Here is a 17,977-nt window from a genome sequence, read left to right on the forward strand (position 1 = left end):
ATTGTGAATATGAATGTCGCGCGGTGGTTAGCACGGTTTGATTCCAAGGCACAGATAACATTATCGAGCGTTGTGAATCGAACGGCAACGTCCCAGCGTGGTCACGTGTGGTCAAGCAAGTGGCCTGTTATCGACAACTGCGTGGATAGGGCCTTCATAATTTTTGTCAACAATGAGCTGTGAATTGTGTGACATTACCCATAACAAGTTTGGCGCACGCACCTTGATCAAGTGAGATGTTTTACCTGTAGGAAGGGTACAATGGTGTAAATATATCGGTGTGAAATTCCACACGCACACGTCAACATAACCCCGGATTGTACTTCCATGGTAAATCGCATCCATAATTGCCGAGCATAAATAGGATTCATACCTGGGAGAGCCATTGATAGTGAATCAAAATGAAGATGATGAACTACCAAAGAGATGGGGCTGCGTGGCATTCATATTTGGTTCTGCTTTTTAAATAACGATATTTTATTTTATCAAAACCTTTATTTAGAAAACCGTTTTGGGAAGTTCGGTCTTTCTTTTGAACAATACTAGCACTTGTTTACTTTGTCACGGTACTGAATGAAACGCGTTACCTCGCTTTTAGTGATACCTCGGATTTGCCCGTCGAGTATTTTGTGTTAAAGTTTTGTGTGTGAGGAAAATTGTCAAGTTAAGTTTGTCAGAAAGCAGTTTACTGTAACATAACTAACATACCTGTCAACCCTTTATCAGTGCCCTCCCTTATTACACACCAATTCAGACCTTATTACAGACCAATTCAGACCGTATTGGTCACCCCGTGCCCTTATAAATCTCAACGTTCTTCCTACAAAGTCCCATCACAAGGGAGAAACACAAATAACACATTTTTGTTGTTGCCTGTATTAAAACGGCTGTATGCCGTGTGGACCTGAAAACTCAATTCCGCTGTACAAGAATACGGGCTAAACAGTATTGGTTGAGATATTCTACTATATACTACACTGCTATACAATACACCACTACATACCTTAGTAATAGGTGTTTACCCTTTAAACTGGTACAAAAACTGACACCTTTATACAAGGCATCATGTTTGCAATAACCACAACACAAGCAGTCAAAATGCAAACAAAAAGAAACAACTCTGATAATGATATGCACTGTCCTTGAAGTTGATTGGTCCACACCCGAGACAGCTTTTCTTAGAGCCTAGTCACTACATACCTGTCAACCCCTCATCGGTGCACTATCTTAACACATTCCTGCGGAGGGAGCTGGTAGTAACGTGTGTTGCTCGGTCAATGGCCAGGGTCAACGGCGGCGTGGTGTATTCCGCAAATATGGCCGACTGTGAGGGCGGGCACAAGCCGGCGTGAGTAGGTTAAACGTGGAGTTTTATAAGGGCACCACGGGGTGACCAGCCCCTCCCCACCCAGCCCCACCCCCCCACCCAGCCCCACCACCCCCCACCCAGCCCCTCTCCACCCTCCCCACCCAGCCCCACCCTCCCCACCCAGCCCCTCCCCACCCTCCCTCCCCACCCAGCCCCTCCCCTCCCACCCCCCACCCAGCCCGACCCTCCCCACCCAGCCCCTCCCCACCCAGCCCCTCCCTGCACTACGGACGGACGGACACAATAATCCCCTGTGGGCTGGTGTAACCAGGAGGTTCCTACCAGTATTACACACCAACTCAGACCTGACTGGTCACCCCATGGCCTTATACATCTCAACGTGCACCCTACAAAGTCCCATCACAAGGCAGAAACACTAATAGACTAAACTTGTTTTGCCCGACTTGAAACGGCTGTACGCAGCGTGGACCTGGCAACTAAATGACCCGCTTTCCATCAAGGATCTCAAAGCGCTGTACAGGACACAGCAGCAGACACTCAGCATAAAAATTATATTACATTTCTAAAATCAGTTACTAAATTAACTAAAAGTTTAATATGTAACTAACGTACAGTTGTGCAGTAACAACCAAAGTTATTATTGGGGGGGCTTGTATATTTTTGCAAAAGTATTCGTTGAAAGTAACTTTGAAAAAAAAAATACTTGGCGCTTAAGGGCAATTTTTTTGAGTACTTTACCGGACTTAGACAACCTTTAACTGTTCTAAGACCGTTATGATGTCATTGCTTTAATATGTCACTCAGCAGGGCCGCGTCATCGGAAAGACGCCGCCTCATTGGCCGAGATGTTTGGCGGGACTTTTAAAACTTCCCTCGCGCCCAGCGCGTGACGTCACCAGGAGGTTTTTAAAATTATTTTGCGGGAGACGCCTCACGCCAACAACGGCAAAAAGAGGTTACGCGAACAAAATATTTCTCCTTCGGTATAATCTGTTTAGCCTCTCTCCACATACAAAGTAACACATATATCTGCCCCTTCTTACACAAAAGGCAGATTCATAGTCTGCCTCCATGTTCCAAGATTATTATAACGACGCGTATGATTATTTATTAAGGCGAACTGCGGCTACCGCCCCAAACCCCCCCTCCCTCCCCGCATTGACCAATGAGCTTGCAGGATTCCCCCGCCCCTTCTTACCAAACTCCCCCTCCCACCCCGCATTGACCAATGAGCTTGCAGAATTCCCCCGCCCCTTCTTACCAAACCCCCCTCCCTCCCTCCCTGCACTGACCAATGAGCTTTCAGAATTCCCCCTGAACCAATCCCCGCCGACCAATAGAAAGCGAAGGATTATCGAGGCGACCGTTGGGGTGCCGCCAATCAGAATCGCCCGTGGCCGACGGCGTCACAATTTGAATTTTTTACTCGCGAGGCAAAGCCGCTGAGTTTGAGGAGTTGGTGGGGAGGCTTCGTTCGGCTGTCCACCATGGCGAGAAAGAGGTGAGAAACGAGTGCTTTGAAACCCTTCGCCGTCGTCGGAATGTGGAGCACGACGAGGGAACTCGGGAGACGATCGTGACTTTCGGGCGCGGTGCCGGCGATACGGCCTAGTCACACGCCGCGATGCCTCGGGTTCGCCTGAATTCTCCGCCTGGATTGCGTTCTCTTTTCACCGCGCCCACCTACGATTCGCGTGAGGTGGGGGGGGGGGCGGAGGCGTTTTGGTATTTGTGTTATTTCTATATCATGAAATGTAACGTGTGTCATTTTGTTTAGGGGTGGTGCAATTGTCACATTACAACGGTGAAACTAAAATCACGCTATAGTTTATGCCGTGAGACACTTTGTTGAGCCATCGTTTGTGGGCCGGGTAGCATCTACATAAATAACTAAATATCTCAGCGGGACCTTGCCTGGTAAAATTACGTGACACTAACATGGGGTGGAACGGTGGCGCGAAAGTTCCCTCGCTGCCAAGCTACGAACCCGGTGGATTGATAGTTCTCGTCACGGTCACGGTGGAGGGTGGCGAGACGCACCTGTACCGGTCAATGCACCCCCATTACCTCCATGGCGTGGGGAGCCTTTCATCCAGCAGTGGATTGATCCTGAATTGTAAATTAATACTACATATTTGATATTGCTGCTTTGGCACAAGAAAGACCCATAAATGTCGGCCAATTTTTTTTTTCAGGCAGTGTTATTGACTGGACGTGAATTGTGTTTGTTGTTGTAGATTAATAAATTGCGGTACAGTGATGTATATGTGTTTTTAATATGTACACATGTTAGTACATTAGGGAACACAGGTGATGCATCTGCCAGTCTACTCTGTTAATCTCTACGCACCTCGCCTTGCACAATCGCTGTGGTGACATCACCACCGTGTGTGTGTGTGTGTATAGATGGCACAGTAGGGGGTACAGCTGGTGGTGCATCTTACTGGTCATCTGTCGGCTAACTCATGGTAGTTTCTGGGTCTGTCCCGTAACCTGCCAGCAGCGAGCCTTCAACACTTCACGTGATAGCCTCAAAGTGCACCTGGCCTGGCACAGGTGCGGTGAGGACGTCACCGTCACTTCGTGGCGAGTGGCGATGGTATAGATGGGTGTGAGTGTTGCGGAGTGGACACTTAGCGGGTTTATTGCAACTACGTTGTTAGGCCGAATTCCACTGATAGTGGCGAGTGGTTTCTGAACCAGCCCTGGGTCTCGCTCACATCGACCTGTGCCTTAAATGAGCACCTGGTGCGGTGGGCAAGCATACAAGTACCTAGAGAAACAAGAACGGACGAGCGTGGTGATGGTGTCTTTGCCACACTACCCACATTTGCGCACTTTGAAACTCAATAGGTGCCCCATTATCAAGTCAATGCTATACGGGAGACTTTTCACTGGGTGTGTCTGGACCTGTGAGAGGGGCTGATAATCCCTTAAGTCATGAGGCGATGACTCGTACAAGGTTGTCCGATTTCACTTCCCGGTCGTGGGTGACATCAGTGGCAAATGGAATCTGAATTTCTTCAGGGATTCCCCTGTTGCTGCTGGGTTGTCAACATCAGCACGAGGGAGAACAAAGCTGGCTGGAGACGATGCTGGTCAAACGATGACCGCTTCTTGCACCGTGCCACCCCTTAATCGGTGCTTCCTCACAGCACTTTCCTCTACAGTTTGCAGGGCTAAACGGGAGATCTTTGTGTGCTTCTTGTGCGCGTAGCGAGGTGCTCGCTTCGGAGTTGGTCGCCAGTCTCAACAACGCCATGGTGAACCTTCGAGACATTTGGGAGGACATAGGAATTCCCGAAGAACAGCGGCTGGAGCGGACACAAGTGGTGAAGAAGTACATGGAGGTACGGTCGGGGCACCGATTTGACACCGCTGAGATCCTCTGCGTGGTACTGTACTGATCGCCCTTCTCTACAAAATATCATCATAAAGTAAACCCCCATTTTTTTTGACCAGCGTCTTGAGATACGGTCGCATACAGACCTCCAAATTGAATTATAATTTCATTAGCGCGGTTGGCTACGTACAGTGCGAAAGAAGTTATACATAAATACATACAACTTCCATAGTGTAACAGACCCCCAACTCTGCATTTTACTTTACCATAACCGGTTCCCACTCACTGCGGTGTAAGGACCTGCCAGTTTGCTAAGAGATGAGCAGGGACTCCTTGAGGGATCCTGGATTGGTTATTGCTTAATTTATTGCCGAGTAGAAATGGGGACAGGTGCTCCAAATTCGACGGAGTATAAAATTAATGCGCATGCGGTTTACACTTGCTGTGTGTGTGTGTGCTTCTGCGCACCCCCAGAGGCTGCTGAACGAGATGATCTCGGAGGAGGAGGCCTTGAAGGATCGGTTGATGAAGAGCGTCACCACTTGCAAGACGGAACTGCAGGGGCTTTGCTCCGACCTCTCTCTCCCGGCCTTCCAGGTTTACGGTCCTTTGCCTCTCGACCTGGTTCTCAACTTGCTGTGGGTTGTTTTCAGTCTCAAGTCAGGCCTGGCCTGGAGCAATGCTCTTACAGGCTGGTGCTGGGCTTTGGCTGTGTTTGGCCCCCAATTACCATTCAGGCACAGCTCCAGGCTGGTTACTGTGTTCGGTAATTAATTCCTTTGGTGGGGGTGAGTATCAATAGGACATCCGCTCTTGGCTTACCCACAAAGTGGTATCAATTTTGTTGGTCTTGGACGAATAATGGGCTCGGTCAACCCCCCCAACGTGTACTACAACTCCTAACTTTCCAATTGCGAGTTGCTCTGTCTACCGCTGAGCCACCTGGCCAATTTATAGATCACGTCTGACGATCGTGATGATGATATTTAGGCGAAATGGAACAAACTAGACGGTGTGTGACGCATGTTTTCCTCGGCGCGTGCAGCCGGACGAGAACCTGACGCTGCTGCAGCTGGAGAAGGACACGCGCACGCGCATGGAGACGCTGGTGCGCGAGAAGCGGGAGCGCCTGCGCGAGCTGCAGAGCCTCGACGACGCCGAGGAGCGGCTGTGCGGCGTGCTGTGCGAGCGGCGCCCCCACCGGCCACCGACCTCCGGGCCCGTGCCTTCCATCGAGCAGCTCGCGCTCCTGCGACAGGCGGTGTCGACGCTCGTCGCCGAGAAGGTGCGTGCAGGGAGGGGGGAGAGATGGGGGGGCAGCGTTGGCAAGGTTTTTTTTTTTTTTTTACGAAACACGAGCCCGTTACAGTCACGTCGAGCAAGTCGCAAATCCGTGAGTTGACAGTCGCGGAGAACCGTCCCGACGCAACTGAGCCGTATATGGGGGTGGGGAGAAAGAAGGGGGAGGAGGGGGAGGTGAGCCCGATGGCCCAACTAAGTGGGGCCGTCAAGACGGGAGGGAGGTGACAATTTAAATTGGGTGAAGACAGGGGACGGGAAATATAACCAACCTAATGAGGGAATCTGGATAGCCGGAGGGTGTTGCCAACTCTTTGAACAAGGAATCAGTAGAATGTATGCCGCGTATTACACAGTCATTTGGTACAGGACGATTAATGCATACCTCGGGAATTACTCCTGAATCTGTAATTCACTCGTCCGAGATGATCGCTACTCCTGCCTTCAACTTACACCCTGAAAGTACATACTATTCACGTAGAATCAAAACTGCGGGGTAAATTACTTAAAAGACCGCAAACCTTATCTGGTGCACATGTTGTGGGTGTGTGGGTTGGTGCGACTGCACCGCGCTTTGTTTTCCTACGTCGGACTGCGCACCATACTCCTGTCGCCTCCGCGCTGCGTGCTTGCAGGACCGGCGCCAGGAGCAGTTCACGCAGACGCGGCAGCAGATCGTGATGTGCATGGCGCAGCTGGAGCGTTCGCCGGACTCGTCGTTTGAGCGCGACGTGGCGTGCGAGGACGAGGAGGAGTTCTGCCTCTCCAAGGACAACATCTTGAGCCTCCAGACGCTCCTCGCCCAGGTGAGGGCGAGGATGCAGCCACCCAACCCCTCTGCCATCTCCTCTCATCTCACTCTACTCCCCTCCACACACTCCCCACCTCCCCCTCTCATCTCACTCCTCTCCCCTCCACACACTCCCCACCTCTCTCCTCTCATCTCACTCCCCCCTCTCATCTTGCTCTATTCCCCTCCACACCTCTCCACTCTCCCCTCTCATCTCACTCTACTCCCCTCCACACCTCTCCACTCTCATCTCACTCTCCCCTCTCATCTTGCTCTATTCCCCGCCACACACACTCCCCACCTCTCCCCTCTCATCTCACTCTACTCCCCTCCACACCTCTCCACTCTCCCCGCTCATCTTGCTCTTCTCCCCACCACACACACTCCTACCTCTTCCCTCCCATCTCACTCCACTCCCCTCCATGCACACTCTCCTACCTGCCTTCCTCTAATCTCGCTCTCCTGCCCTCCACGCACTCTCTGACCTCTCCCCTCTCGTGTCACTCTCTACTCTAGCTGGAGCGCGAGTGTGCTCTGAACGACGAGGTGTGCTCCGAGCTGCGTGGCGAGGTGGGGAGGCTGTGGGACCGCCTGAACGTGGAGCAGGGCGAGCGGGACGCCTTCACTGCCTGCATTCACAACAGCAAGCCCTCCGACATGGACAAGGTGCGAGCCAAACACGCGCTTGCAAACACGGCTCTATAGCGAGCCCCCCCTGCACCCGCCACCACGGACTCTGAGGGCCGGGTTTCCCAAACGATAGCCCTCGTGCCAGTAAGTATGTATGTACGTTGAGATCATCTCGTTCAACCGTACGTAGTGGAGCGTGTGTGTGGTTAGCGCGCTCCGCTACGAACCTGCAGACCCGAGTTCGATTGCCGCTCACGGCCACCACCAGTGACGAATATGTGAACCGGTCCGGGGCCTCCCCGAGGTCGACTCGGCCTCAGTTGTGATTACCCAGTGCGATGTGTAAACATCGTCACTGGGGAGACAAAGGTGGTCGGGCGTGGCGCTGGCCACCCACCCCCCCGACTCGCGCGCCACAGTGCCGGCCTTCGTAGGCGCTACTCGCTAACAGCCCTTGCCCCATCAAGTCCGTGGAAGCTACATGGGGATCTTTGCCTTTGTCCGCGTGCAGCTTAAGCAGGAGCTGTCGCGCCTCGTGGAGCTGAAGAGGCAGAACGTGCGCACGGTGCTGGCGGGCGTGCGCACGGAGATCGCCGCACTCTGGGAGAAGTGCTACGTCAGCGAGGAGGAGCAGCGAGCGTTCACCCTCTACCACAGCGGTAATAACCACAGCGGTGGTGACGGTAGTGACGGTAATAACATTTGGCTGCTATAAATTTCCACGCGATAAGCCACTTCGTGGTGCTGTCACTTGCGGCCATGTCGCCTTACCTGGCCCGTTTTGAAAATAGTTTTAACGGTTCGGTTGCAATCGTTTGTTTCCGGGCGCAGACGACGCGACGGAGGAGCTGCTGGTTGAGCACGAGGAGGAGGCGAACCGGCTGCGGGGTCACCACGAGCAGCACCAAGCCCTCTACGACGGCGTGCGCCGCTGGGACGCCGCCTGGCAGCAGTACCTGGAGTTCGAGGTATGCACGCGCGCGCAGAGTCCAATGGCGGTCGGGCTGCGGTTAATGTTATGGAGTTTTGGGTAGGGTTATGGGGTGGGGTGTTAATCGGGGTTTGGGTTGGTGCTGGGGTGGGCAATCTGCGGAGCCGCACGCGGTGGCTCTTTATAGAACTGCCGCTTCGTGGCGAGTGATTTATTCAGGACCCACCACCGTCTCCTATGCACCGCAAGCATTGCGGTTCTGGAAATATTAAGATTTTTTTTTTTTTTTACCGAATTCGAACAAAAAATGGCTGCTCTTGTTAGCTTGGGTTAGTGTTGTCGGCTCAAATTAGGGGTGAGGGTTAAACTGTTAAGGGGGTTGGGATCAGCTTCGGGGTTAGGAGACGTGGTTCGTGTTCAGCGTTGGCATCATGGTTTATGAACAGCGTTAACCTCGGAGTTAAAGTTGGTAGTGGTGTGTTCAGCCGTGTGCATTGCGTTATTATTCGCCTTTCTCCGTACGCTGTGTAGCCGAGCCCCACGCTTGTGCTGCGGCGTGCGCTGTGCTTGCTGCACGTGTGCCGCTCGTGTGCCTCGCGTGTTTCGCGTGCCTCGCTTTTACCGCGTGCCCGTGCGAGCACGTGCTGTCATTGACGTGCCGTGTTCCCCCGTCGCGTGTGCGCAGCGGCGAGCCGCAGACCCCAACCGCTTCTCGAACCGCGGGGGCAGCCTGCTGCGCGAGGAGAAACAGAGGGCCCACCTGCAGAAGGGGCTGCCCAAGGTCGCCGCTGCCTCCCGCACCAGCGTTCGCAATCCCTTCAGCGTTCCCCACCCCTCCGGCGTTCCCAGATCTCTCCCGGCGTTCTATTTTGTTCACGAACGGCATTCGCGCCCCGCGCTTTCTGCCCGGATACGTGGAGGATAAGTATGCTTGTGAGAGGTGGATAGTGGATTCCGCTACAAAGCCGGCGACTCGAATTCGATTCCAGCTCACAGCCAATACCAGTGATGATTATCTGATTCGGTCTTGAACCTCGCCTAGGTTAACTCCGTCTCTCAAATGAGGACTTGGTGCGGTGTGTAAAACATCGCCACTGGGGAGACAAAGGTGGTCGGGCGTGGTGTTGGCTACGCATCTTCGTCAATTTATGTACACGACAGGCTTAAGTGTGTGTGCATATGTGAACACCAATGTCACTATGGTGGCGAAATGTTAATTACCACACCTGATGTGCAGGTTGTCGTGGGTTGATTGGTTCAATCTCGACCCTGAACACCTGTATATATGGAGTTTGCGGTGTCTCTCTCCCCGTGGTCGCTCGGAGTTTTCTCTGGGTCCTCCGATTTTTCCCTTCACATTTAGAACCAACATGCGTTAAGAGTGCTTGGATAGTTTCCATTTCCACGTGACCATAGGCCACTTCGTTGAGCTATTATTTATAACCAGGTAGCTTCTGAAAAAAAACTACATAGCTCAATGGGCCTTACGCGGTAAAGTAAAAATAGTTTAGTTTTGAGTTTTAATTCCACACTAAACCTCTGATTAGCACGGTTGGCTGCATAGAAGTTCAACATACATAATAACTGGAGTATTTGGCTGCGATAACTTTCCACATGATAAGCGATCATTTGTGCTAGCCAGATCGCCTCTGAAAGAGCGCTACATAGCTCAGTGAGACTTACCTGGTACAAATAAAAAGTAGGTTCTCGTTAAAGCGCATGAATATCTTTGTGAAGACCCACACCAGTTTGCGCTTGTCAGAAACCGTGCGTCGCGTGTTGCGGTGTGTGCCTGCGTGCAGCTGGAGGAGGATCTGAAGGCCCAGATTGCCGTGTGGGAGGAGCAGGCCGGGCGGCGGTTCCAGGTGGCGGGCCGGCCCCTGCTGGACTACATCGCGGCGCAGTGGGAAGCTCTCAAGCAGGAGCGCGAGCGGGAGAAGATTGAGAGGGTAACACAACCCCCCCTTCCCACCTCCCCACGTTTGGCGAGACACTGAGGGCACGCCGCCACCGCGTTACTCTGTCACTTCGCGTACCGTATCACTGCACCGCTCGGCTGTGCAGCTCACGAAAGTAGTTTGTCGCCGACTGCTCGTAAACGGCGTTATGACGGCGCACATGCCGCGTTATAACAGTGCGCGTGTTCCACGTTAGAGCGGTGCACATTCCAAGTTATAACGGTGTGCGTGCCACGTTATAGCGGTGCACATTCCACGTTATAACGGTGTGCGTGCCGCGTTATAGCGGTGCGCGTTCCACGAAGTGAATTTTTTTTTCCCAAATGGAAGAGCCACATTACAGGGAAAACGCGTCATCGTGCGAACGCGCGTCAAGCGAGGACCTGCCGTAATTTCTTTACGTATTTGCATTTTTGTACGGTAATGTGGAGCATTTCCCTCTGCATCATTTTTCGTGAGCAGCAGGTGAAGAAGGTGCGCACCCTGGAGGAGGAGATGGCGTACGGGAGCCAGCCCAAGACGCCCTCGAAGCGCCGCTTCTGTGGAACCAACACCCCCAACAAGACGCGCAGGGTACGCCCGCAGAGGCAGATGGGAGGTCCGCTAGCCCGGCTTGTCGCAGTGCGATATACAACGATGTAATGAGCCGGTCATTTTCACCGCAGCACGCAGTTGGAACGCTCTTCCGATGTTGGGAAGCCACTGGAGATAGGCACTTTAAAGTCACCGATATTTAAAACCCATTTCTTTAGAACTGCTTTTTGTGTTTAGTTTGTTGTCCTTCCCCCACACCTTCAATAAGCACGGTGGGCTACGTACGATGCGAAAGAAGTTCAACGTACATACGAAGTGACAACTGTGAACAAAGATTATTATTTAAAACTTATCTGCACTTCGCTTTGTATAACCTGGCAAAAGTATTTTAATAATTGCAACTTTACAACCTATAACACGTACAGATGATGTTTGTTGCAGCGAATATCGCTTTTATTTCCAGATGGGGGGTGATGTTTGGAAACGATGATATCCGCAAATAAGTCTGGAGTGCTACCAATGGTCAACTATGTGCAACGCTCGTTCACTTTGTGCGACAGTGATTGGTTTGTGCGCTTTTAACCCTTTGTCGTTGCGAGACATCTCCAAGTTGCGGGGCGGGGGTCCCGTTCACTGCTGAATCTCGGAACGCGCCAGCGGTTCGGCGTTACATTTTATTTACAGAGGCGTAGTAGCGCCGTTGTTTTTAAAGACGTCATTACTAACCGCGGAGAACCCTAGCGACACGACCGCCACCCTACGATAGCTGGCGCCAAACTGTGCCGCACGCCCTCCCGCATGGCCTTGTGGGAGCCTCGCTACCGTTAGAGTTATTTCATTTTAGTTTTTATTCCCGGTCCGATGACACACACGGATGACATTGGAACGGAATCGGAAACAACAACAACGGTATGGCGTGTACGTACGTCATCGGAACGGGAAAGGCTTCTTGATTTTACATTTTTCTTTTCTTTCCCACCGCAGATGAACGCCACCACCGTTGCGCCGATGGGCATCAACTCCACACTGTTCCGCTCGGCCGCAAGCGGCACCATGTGCAACTCCCCGGGAGCCGCCAACGGCAAACCCTCCACCTCGGAGCGCAAGGTACGACGGGGAGGAGCACCCACCAACGGTCTCGTGGAGATCCCCGCTCCACTTTCACACCTCCGCATGCAAAGGCACCCTCCCCAAGCCACCTCCACACCACCCCACCACCACCACCACGATTCAAGGCACCCTGACTCGCCATTCGTAAGGATTTGTCACCATTCTGAAAATTGCAAGATTCTCTTATCGTCTTATTAGTGATGTCTCCTCTGTTTGTACTGACTTTCTGTACAATCTCTTCCGTTTGGTTATTGCTCAAATAATCTCACAAAGACGGTCACCGTGTCGCGCGCTTACAGATGCGCGTCTGCGGCCGTCTGGAACGCACTCTTCCTTCCGATAATAGGAAGCCGCTGGACCTGTGCACTTTTTAATATCGATATTGAACTCATTTTTGTTTTTAGTGTGCCTATTCCCCGCACCTCAGATTAGCTACGGTCCGGTGCGAAAGATGTTCAACGTTAACACGTACATGAACTTGCTTTAGAGACTGCTTTTCTCTCCTTTGCTGTGCCTTGCTTTTTATGTATATATTTGTGTGTGTATATCACAGCTGCTGAGCACAGGGTCCAGATGCCTACGATGCAATGAGTGCAGCAATGGGAGAGAGCACCGGGAATGGGGATGGGATTCTTGTAAACCCTTTCATATCACCACCCCCCTCCCAAAGACAAAGATCCCCCGTATAGCCTGTAACAGACTGTTGGGGCAAGTGCTGTTAGCGAGCACCTATAAAGGCCGGCGTGGGCACACGAGGGGGTGGGTGGCCAGCACACCGCCCGGCCGCCTTTGTCTCCCCAGTGGTGATGTTTACACACCGCACCACTGGGTACTCATTTGAGGCTGAGTCGACCTAGGGGAGGCCCAGGACCAGTTCGGATAGTCGGCACTGGTGTTGGCCGTGAGCGGGAATCGAACTCGGGTCGCTGTGTTCGCAGCGCTAACCACTTCACTCCCCCCTTCATCAACGTCTCCTCGCCCCCCACAGACCCCTGGTCGCACGTGCGGGCGCCCCCCGCGCCCCCCACTTGCGGAGCACAACTCGAGGACCCCGAGCAGGGCGCCAACCCCCACGTCCTCGCTCAAATGCGTCGCGTCCTACTCGGAGTTCACGGTGAGGGCACACCAGGGGTGTGTGTGTGTGTGTGCCGGGTGGTTGTTGGTGTGCGTATGTGTACCGGGTGGGTGTTGGTGTCTGTGTGTGTGTGTGTGTACCTGGTGTGTATCTGTGTGTGTGTCGGGTGGGTGTTGGTGTGTGTGTGTGCCGGGTGGGTGTTGGTGTGTGTGTGTGTGCGTGCCGGGTGGGTGTTGGTGTGTGTGTGTGTGCCGGGTGGGTGTTGGTGTGTGTGTGTGCCGGGTGGGTGTTGGTGTGTGTGTGTGTGCCGGGTGGGTGTTGATGTGTGTGTGTGTGCCGGGTGGGTGTTGGTGTGTGTGTGTGCCGGGTGGGTGTTGGTGTGTGTGTGTGTGTGCCGGGTGGATGTTGGTGTGTGTGTGTGCCGGGTGGGTGTTGGTGTCTGTGTGTGTGTGCCGGGTGGGTGTTGGTGTGTGTGTGTGTGCCGGGTGGGTGTTGGTGTGTGTGTGTGCCGGGTGGGTGTTGGTGTGTGTGTGTGTGCCGGGTGGGTGTTGGTGTCTGTGTGTGTGTGCCGGGTGGGTGTTGGTGTCTGTGTGTGTGTGCCGGGTGGGTGTTGGTGTCTGTGTGTGTGTGCCGGTTGGGTGTTGGTGTTGGTGTGTGTGTCGCGTGGGTATTGGTGTGTGTGTGTATGTGCCGGGTGGGTGTTGGTGTGTGTGTGTGCTGGGTGGGTGTTGGTGTGTGTGTGTCGCGTGGGTGTTGGTGTGTGTGTCCGTATACCAGCGGTGTCAAGATCGGCCTCTGGAGGAGGTTTGTGAAGGACGCTGCTGGGGAGTTTGAGAGGCAGGCGCCCTCCAGAAACTACGGAGGGCGGATGTCCAGTAGGGTCACAGATGTCCAGCAGATGCAGCTGTGTGGGTGCGGGGGTGTGGTGTGTGTAGGCTGGGTGTGAGTGGCTGGGTGGTGGCGGTGGTGGGGGAGGGGAAGTATGTACGTATGTTGAACTTCTTTCGCACCGTACGTAGCCAACCGTGCTAATCGGAGGTGTTACTGTGGTGGGGGGGGGGGGGTTGTGTTCGTATACAGTGGTGCTGCTTGTGTTCACGTGGTGTGTGTACGGTATGTAATGGTTTAATGTGCGTGTGTGTGTGGTGGTGCTGCTGCTGTATTTTACAGAGGGACCTGTCGCAGGCTCGTGGAATCAACTTCCACGAGAATATCCTCAACTCGACAGTCACGTCGCTGGGCAAGCACTGACGGGGGTGAGCGCGCTCGCCTGCACGCACCCCACACAACAACAACAACACAGATCCCCCTGTAGCCTGAACAGACTGTTGGGGCAAGCGCTGTTTAGCGAGCACCTATGAAGGCCGGCACGGCGCACGAGGCGGTGGGTGGCCAGCACCACGCCCTTGTCGCCTTTGTCTCCCCGGTGGCGATGTCTACATAGAATACGCACAACATACGCCGTGCAAAAGAGTTGAGTTTTTTTTACCGAATAAAAAAAAAATGTCTCTCTGTTTTGTCTGCTAACCAACCCTGCCCTACAAGAACGTGTACGCGCACACACGTACCCACGCACACACGTACCCACGCACCCACGTACACATGCACCCATGCACACACGTACCCACGCACACACGTACCCCCGTACACACGTACCCACGCACCCACGTACCCACGCACACACGTACCCACGCACACACGTACCCACGCACACACGTACCCACGCACACACGTACCCACGCACCCACGTACACATGCACCCACGCACACACGTACCCACGCACCCATGCACCCACGTACCCATGCACACACGTACCCACGCACACACGTACCCACGTACACACGTACCTATGCACACACGTACCCACATGCACACACGCACACCCACGCACACACACAATGCGTCTGTCACTGTTGCCGCCATTTCACCGACTGCGTGTGCCGTGTTGCGTTGCAGTGGGGGTCACTGCCGGTGCGAGCGAGAGAGGCGTTTGGCCAAGCAGCTGCAATTGCCGCCGGCGCGCTGTTTGCGCTCGCCACGGCCTTAAACCGTTTAAAAGTCCGCTTCCACGTCACGTTCATACGCTGCCTGCACACACACCAATGAGCTTCTGTAGTTTCGATGTATATAAAACGAGCGTGCGTGCGTCACTTTCGGACCCTCGACAATTGTGTTCTGATGGGGGTTTTTTATTTTTCATTAGCGTAGTGGGGTGGTGGTAGGGGGGGTATAGGCGATAATTGTGAGAGGAACTGGGAGATACGAGTGCTGGCCTGTAATTTTATCGAGCGTCTTGTCTGTTGTTGTAAGCTAAGTGTGTGTGCGTGTTGCACGCCCATGGGGGAGCGGTGGCGTGGCGGTTAGCACCACGGCGCTGCGCTACGAACCCGGCCACCCGAGTTCTATTCCCGCTTGCGGCCAACACCGGTGACGATCATCCGAACCAGCAGCGGGCCTCCCCTAGGTCGACTCGGCCTCAAATGAGTACCTGGTGTTGCGGTGTGTAAACATCGCCACTGGGGAGACAAAGGCGGCCGGGCGTGGTGTTGGCCACCCACCCCCTCGCGTGCCACAGTGCCGGCTTTCATTAGGTGCTCGCTAACAGCACTTGCCCCAACAGTCTGTTAAGGCTACATGGTGGGGTGGGTGATCTTTAGCTTTGTTTTCATGCCCATGCATGCACGGAGGTCTATTGTATCTGAAGTCCCAGCTGCGATCAGCTGGGGGTGTGTGTGTCTCTGCCGTTTAAAGAAAAAAAGGTAATTCGCCGATGTGCGGTAGCACGGCAGCGTTTACGGCCTGCAAAGCCGTGGCTGGTGTCCAGACAAACACGGAGCCACGGTGGAGGGAGTTTGGGAAGTGACGTGTGGACAGCCACACCCGAGAATCTTGAACCTGTTGGTTGACCCCATATCCGTCCTCGGGTGCGTATTCGAGCATATTTCACGTCAGGGTCTGGCATGGCATTGAATCGTAATTAGAAATCTCTATTTATTCTGGAGGAATCTGGTGAGCTTGAAGCTCTTTAGGAGGCGGGCCAAAAACCTTGAGCTTGGGTTTTTGTTGTTGTGGAATTGAGATGGAAGGCTGCGACCACACACACACGCACCACCTGTGTCGGCTACGCTTGGATGTTGGCGTCTGTACGTGCGTGTGCTTTGCGTGCGTGTGTCCAATGGGACAGCCGGCGGAGAAGTAATATAATGTTTGAACTTGACGCCTAAAACTTAAGCTCGGTACGGACATGAGTGTTGCAAAAAAAAGGGCTCGTGTTTCACTTGACAGAAGAAGAAAAATGTATATTAAGGCACCTTGAAGATATAGTTTAAAAATGATAAATAAATAGCGCTGGCTATGTTTCTAATGAGCTTTTCCTTGGAATTAAATGACCATTAATCCGCCGATCGCAGTCGTCTGATGGATCAGTGTATCTTCGTAGCATTCCCTTAGAACATGAGACACTGCCGCACACCCGGCTTTGGCTTGATAGCCTCTCATCAACAGGCCACCGTGGGTCTTTGACGCGTGGGGTCGCGGGTCCGCAAAGGTCCGACGGACGTTGCCGGTCGCAAGCGGATTCGCGGCGCGTTTAAAAGTCCGATGTTTGAGTGCTTTAGTTGGGTCAGCGTTTTTTAACACTACGGCAATTCCTGCTTTAAGAATGTATATCCTGTGATGTTTGCAATAATTTCTCATTACGTTTTTAGTGACGGTGCATTTGTACAAACAAAAAATAAACTGGACCCTTTTTAAAGTGTCAAATATGTCACCAGGCTGTCGGGATTTCTCTTCCCACAAAAAATTGCGACGGCGATGAAATTATATTCGGTTGGGGACTTTAAATGTTACACGCATCTGACTTGAAAGATTACACACACCTCACTTGATACACTCCTGACTTGAAAGGTCACACACCTGACGGTGCAGTTGGGTGCCGTGTAAAAAGCGTCGGGACGTCACCGTTCTACGACAGCCGCCAGTCGCGAGTGTTCATTCAGGAGGAGTCTTTAACTGGAACCAAGGCCGTGACGGAAATCCATCTGGCTCGTGCACAATGTCATCCTAGCCGAGGAAGCTCAGCAGGGTGTGTGATGTATGGGGGGCCGCGGTGGCGAAATGTTAACTACCTTGCCTGGTATACAGAAGGTCGTGGGTTCGATCCCGACCTTGACGCCTGTATATTAGGAGTTTGCATGTCCCCCCCGTGTAGAGTGGATTTTTTTCTCCGGGTCCACCGGTACTTCCCTCCACATTTAGAAACATACGTTTAGAGTATTTGGCCACTATAAATGTCCACATGATAAGCACGGATTTGGCTGCCATAAATGTCCGCGTGACGGTGATAAACCAACTTGGTTGAGGCTATCACTTGTGACCAGGTCGCTTCTGAAAAAGTGCCCCTTACCTGGTAAAATAACAAGTTTAGTTTGTTGAGCATTTTTTGCATCGTACATAGGCAACCATGCTTATTCGGAGGTGCAGGGGAAGGACGACAAACTAAACACAAAGAGCAGTTCTAAAGAAATGAAGTATTCGGTCACGTGAACCAACACGGCGTGGGGTGGGGAGGCCTTTATCCAGCTGTAGGAAGTCAACTTTATTTTGCAGAAGTGGCAGCAGCGGAGGCGGCGATTGGAAGGGGGGGCGCCTTGCGGGCGCCGTGGCTGCTGAGTCTCCCAATATACGAGCCGAATTATCCTACGGTGACCCACAGCCATTACCACCATCGCCCAAACCGGACAAAACCACAAGCTCGGTTTTTTTTGCTGACTGCACCTCCCTGGGGTGGGGGTTTGTGGAGTGCTTTTTTGCGGAATTAAAACTGGAGGCTTTGGATTTTTTTTTGTCTCGGAGGCATCACGATGGTTACAGCATCAGCCGTTCAGACTCGGTGAGTTCTTTTAAACGCCTTTTAGTTAATCTCACATTTCGTTTAACCCCCCCTTAGCCAAAGGAGAGGGCGAGAGATGGACCCG

At 53.0% G+C, this 17,977-nt stretch overlaps 1 protein-coding gene across 4 annotated transcripts in view; it reads left to right on the top strand.

Moving 5' to 3' along the window:
• Positions 1 to 2,718: 2,718 nt before the first annotated feature.
• The window catches only part of LOC133340856 (protein regulator of cytokinesis 1-like), a 29,241-nt gene continuing 13,982 nt past the window's right edge, over positions 2,719 to 17,977 (top strand). For 2 of the 4 annotated variants that reach the window (XM_061549318.1, XM_061549327.1), the window contains exons 1-14: positions 2,719 to 2,831; positions 4,548 to 4,680; positions 5,148 to 5,270; positions 5,719 to 5,958; positions 6,608 to 6,778; positions 7,279 to 7,428; positions 7,904 to 8,051; positions 8,224 to 8,360; positions 9,009 to 9,104; positions 10,126 to 10,272; positions 10,744 to 10,854; positions 11,800 to 11,922; positions 12,914 to 13,039; positions 14,171 to 14,256. In XM_061549318.1, the coding sequence (XP_061405302.1) occupies positions 2,818 to 2,831; positions 4,548 to 4,680; positions 5,148 to 5,270; positions 5,719 to 5,958; positions 6,608 to 6,778; positions 7,279 to 7,428; positions 7,904 to 8,051; positions 8,224 to 8,360; positions 9,009 to 9,104; positions 10,126 to 10,272; positions 10,744 to 10,854; positions 11,800 to 11,922; positions 12,914 to 13,039; positions 14,171 to 14,251 (1,800 nt within the window). In that variant the 5' untranslated portion in view covers positions 2,719 to 2,817 and the 3' untranslated portion in view covers positions 14,252 to 14,256. Of the gene's footprint in view, positions 2,832 to 4,547; positions 4,681 to 5,147; positions 5,271 to 5,718; positions 5,959 to 6,607; positions 6,779 to 7,278; positions 7,429 to 7,903; positions 8,052 to 8,223; positions 8,361 to 9,008; positions 9,105 to 10,125; positions 10,273 to 10,743; positions 10,855 to 11,799; positions 11,923 to 12,913; positions 13,040 to 14,170; positions 16,771 to 17,977 lie in introns of those variants that run through there. The other 2 variants (XM_061549308.1, XM_061549298.1) reach the window with 2 other exon arrangements.

The sequence above is a fragment of the Lethenteron reissneri genome, chromosome 2 (genome assembly GCF_015708825.2).
Source record: "Lethenteron reissneri isolate LAM-NWPU_2019-01 chromosome 2, ASM1570882v1, whole genome shotgun sequence".
NCBI lineage: Eukaryota > Metazoa > Chordata > Hyperoartia > Petromyzontiformes > Petromyzontidae > Lethenteron > Lethenteron reissneri.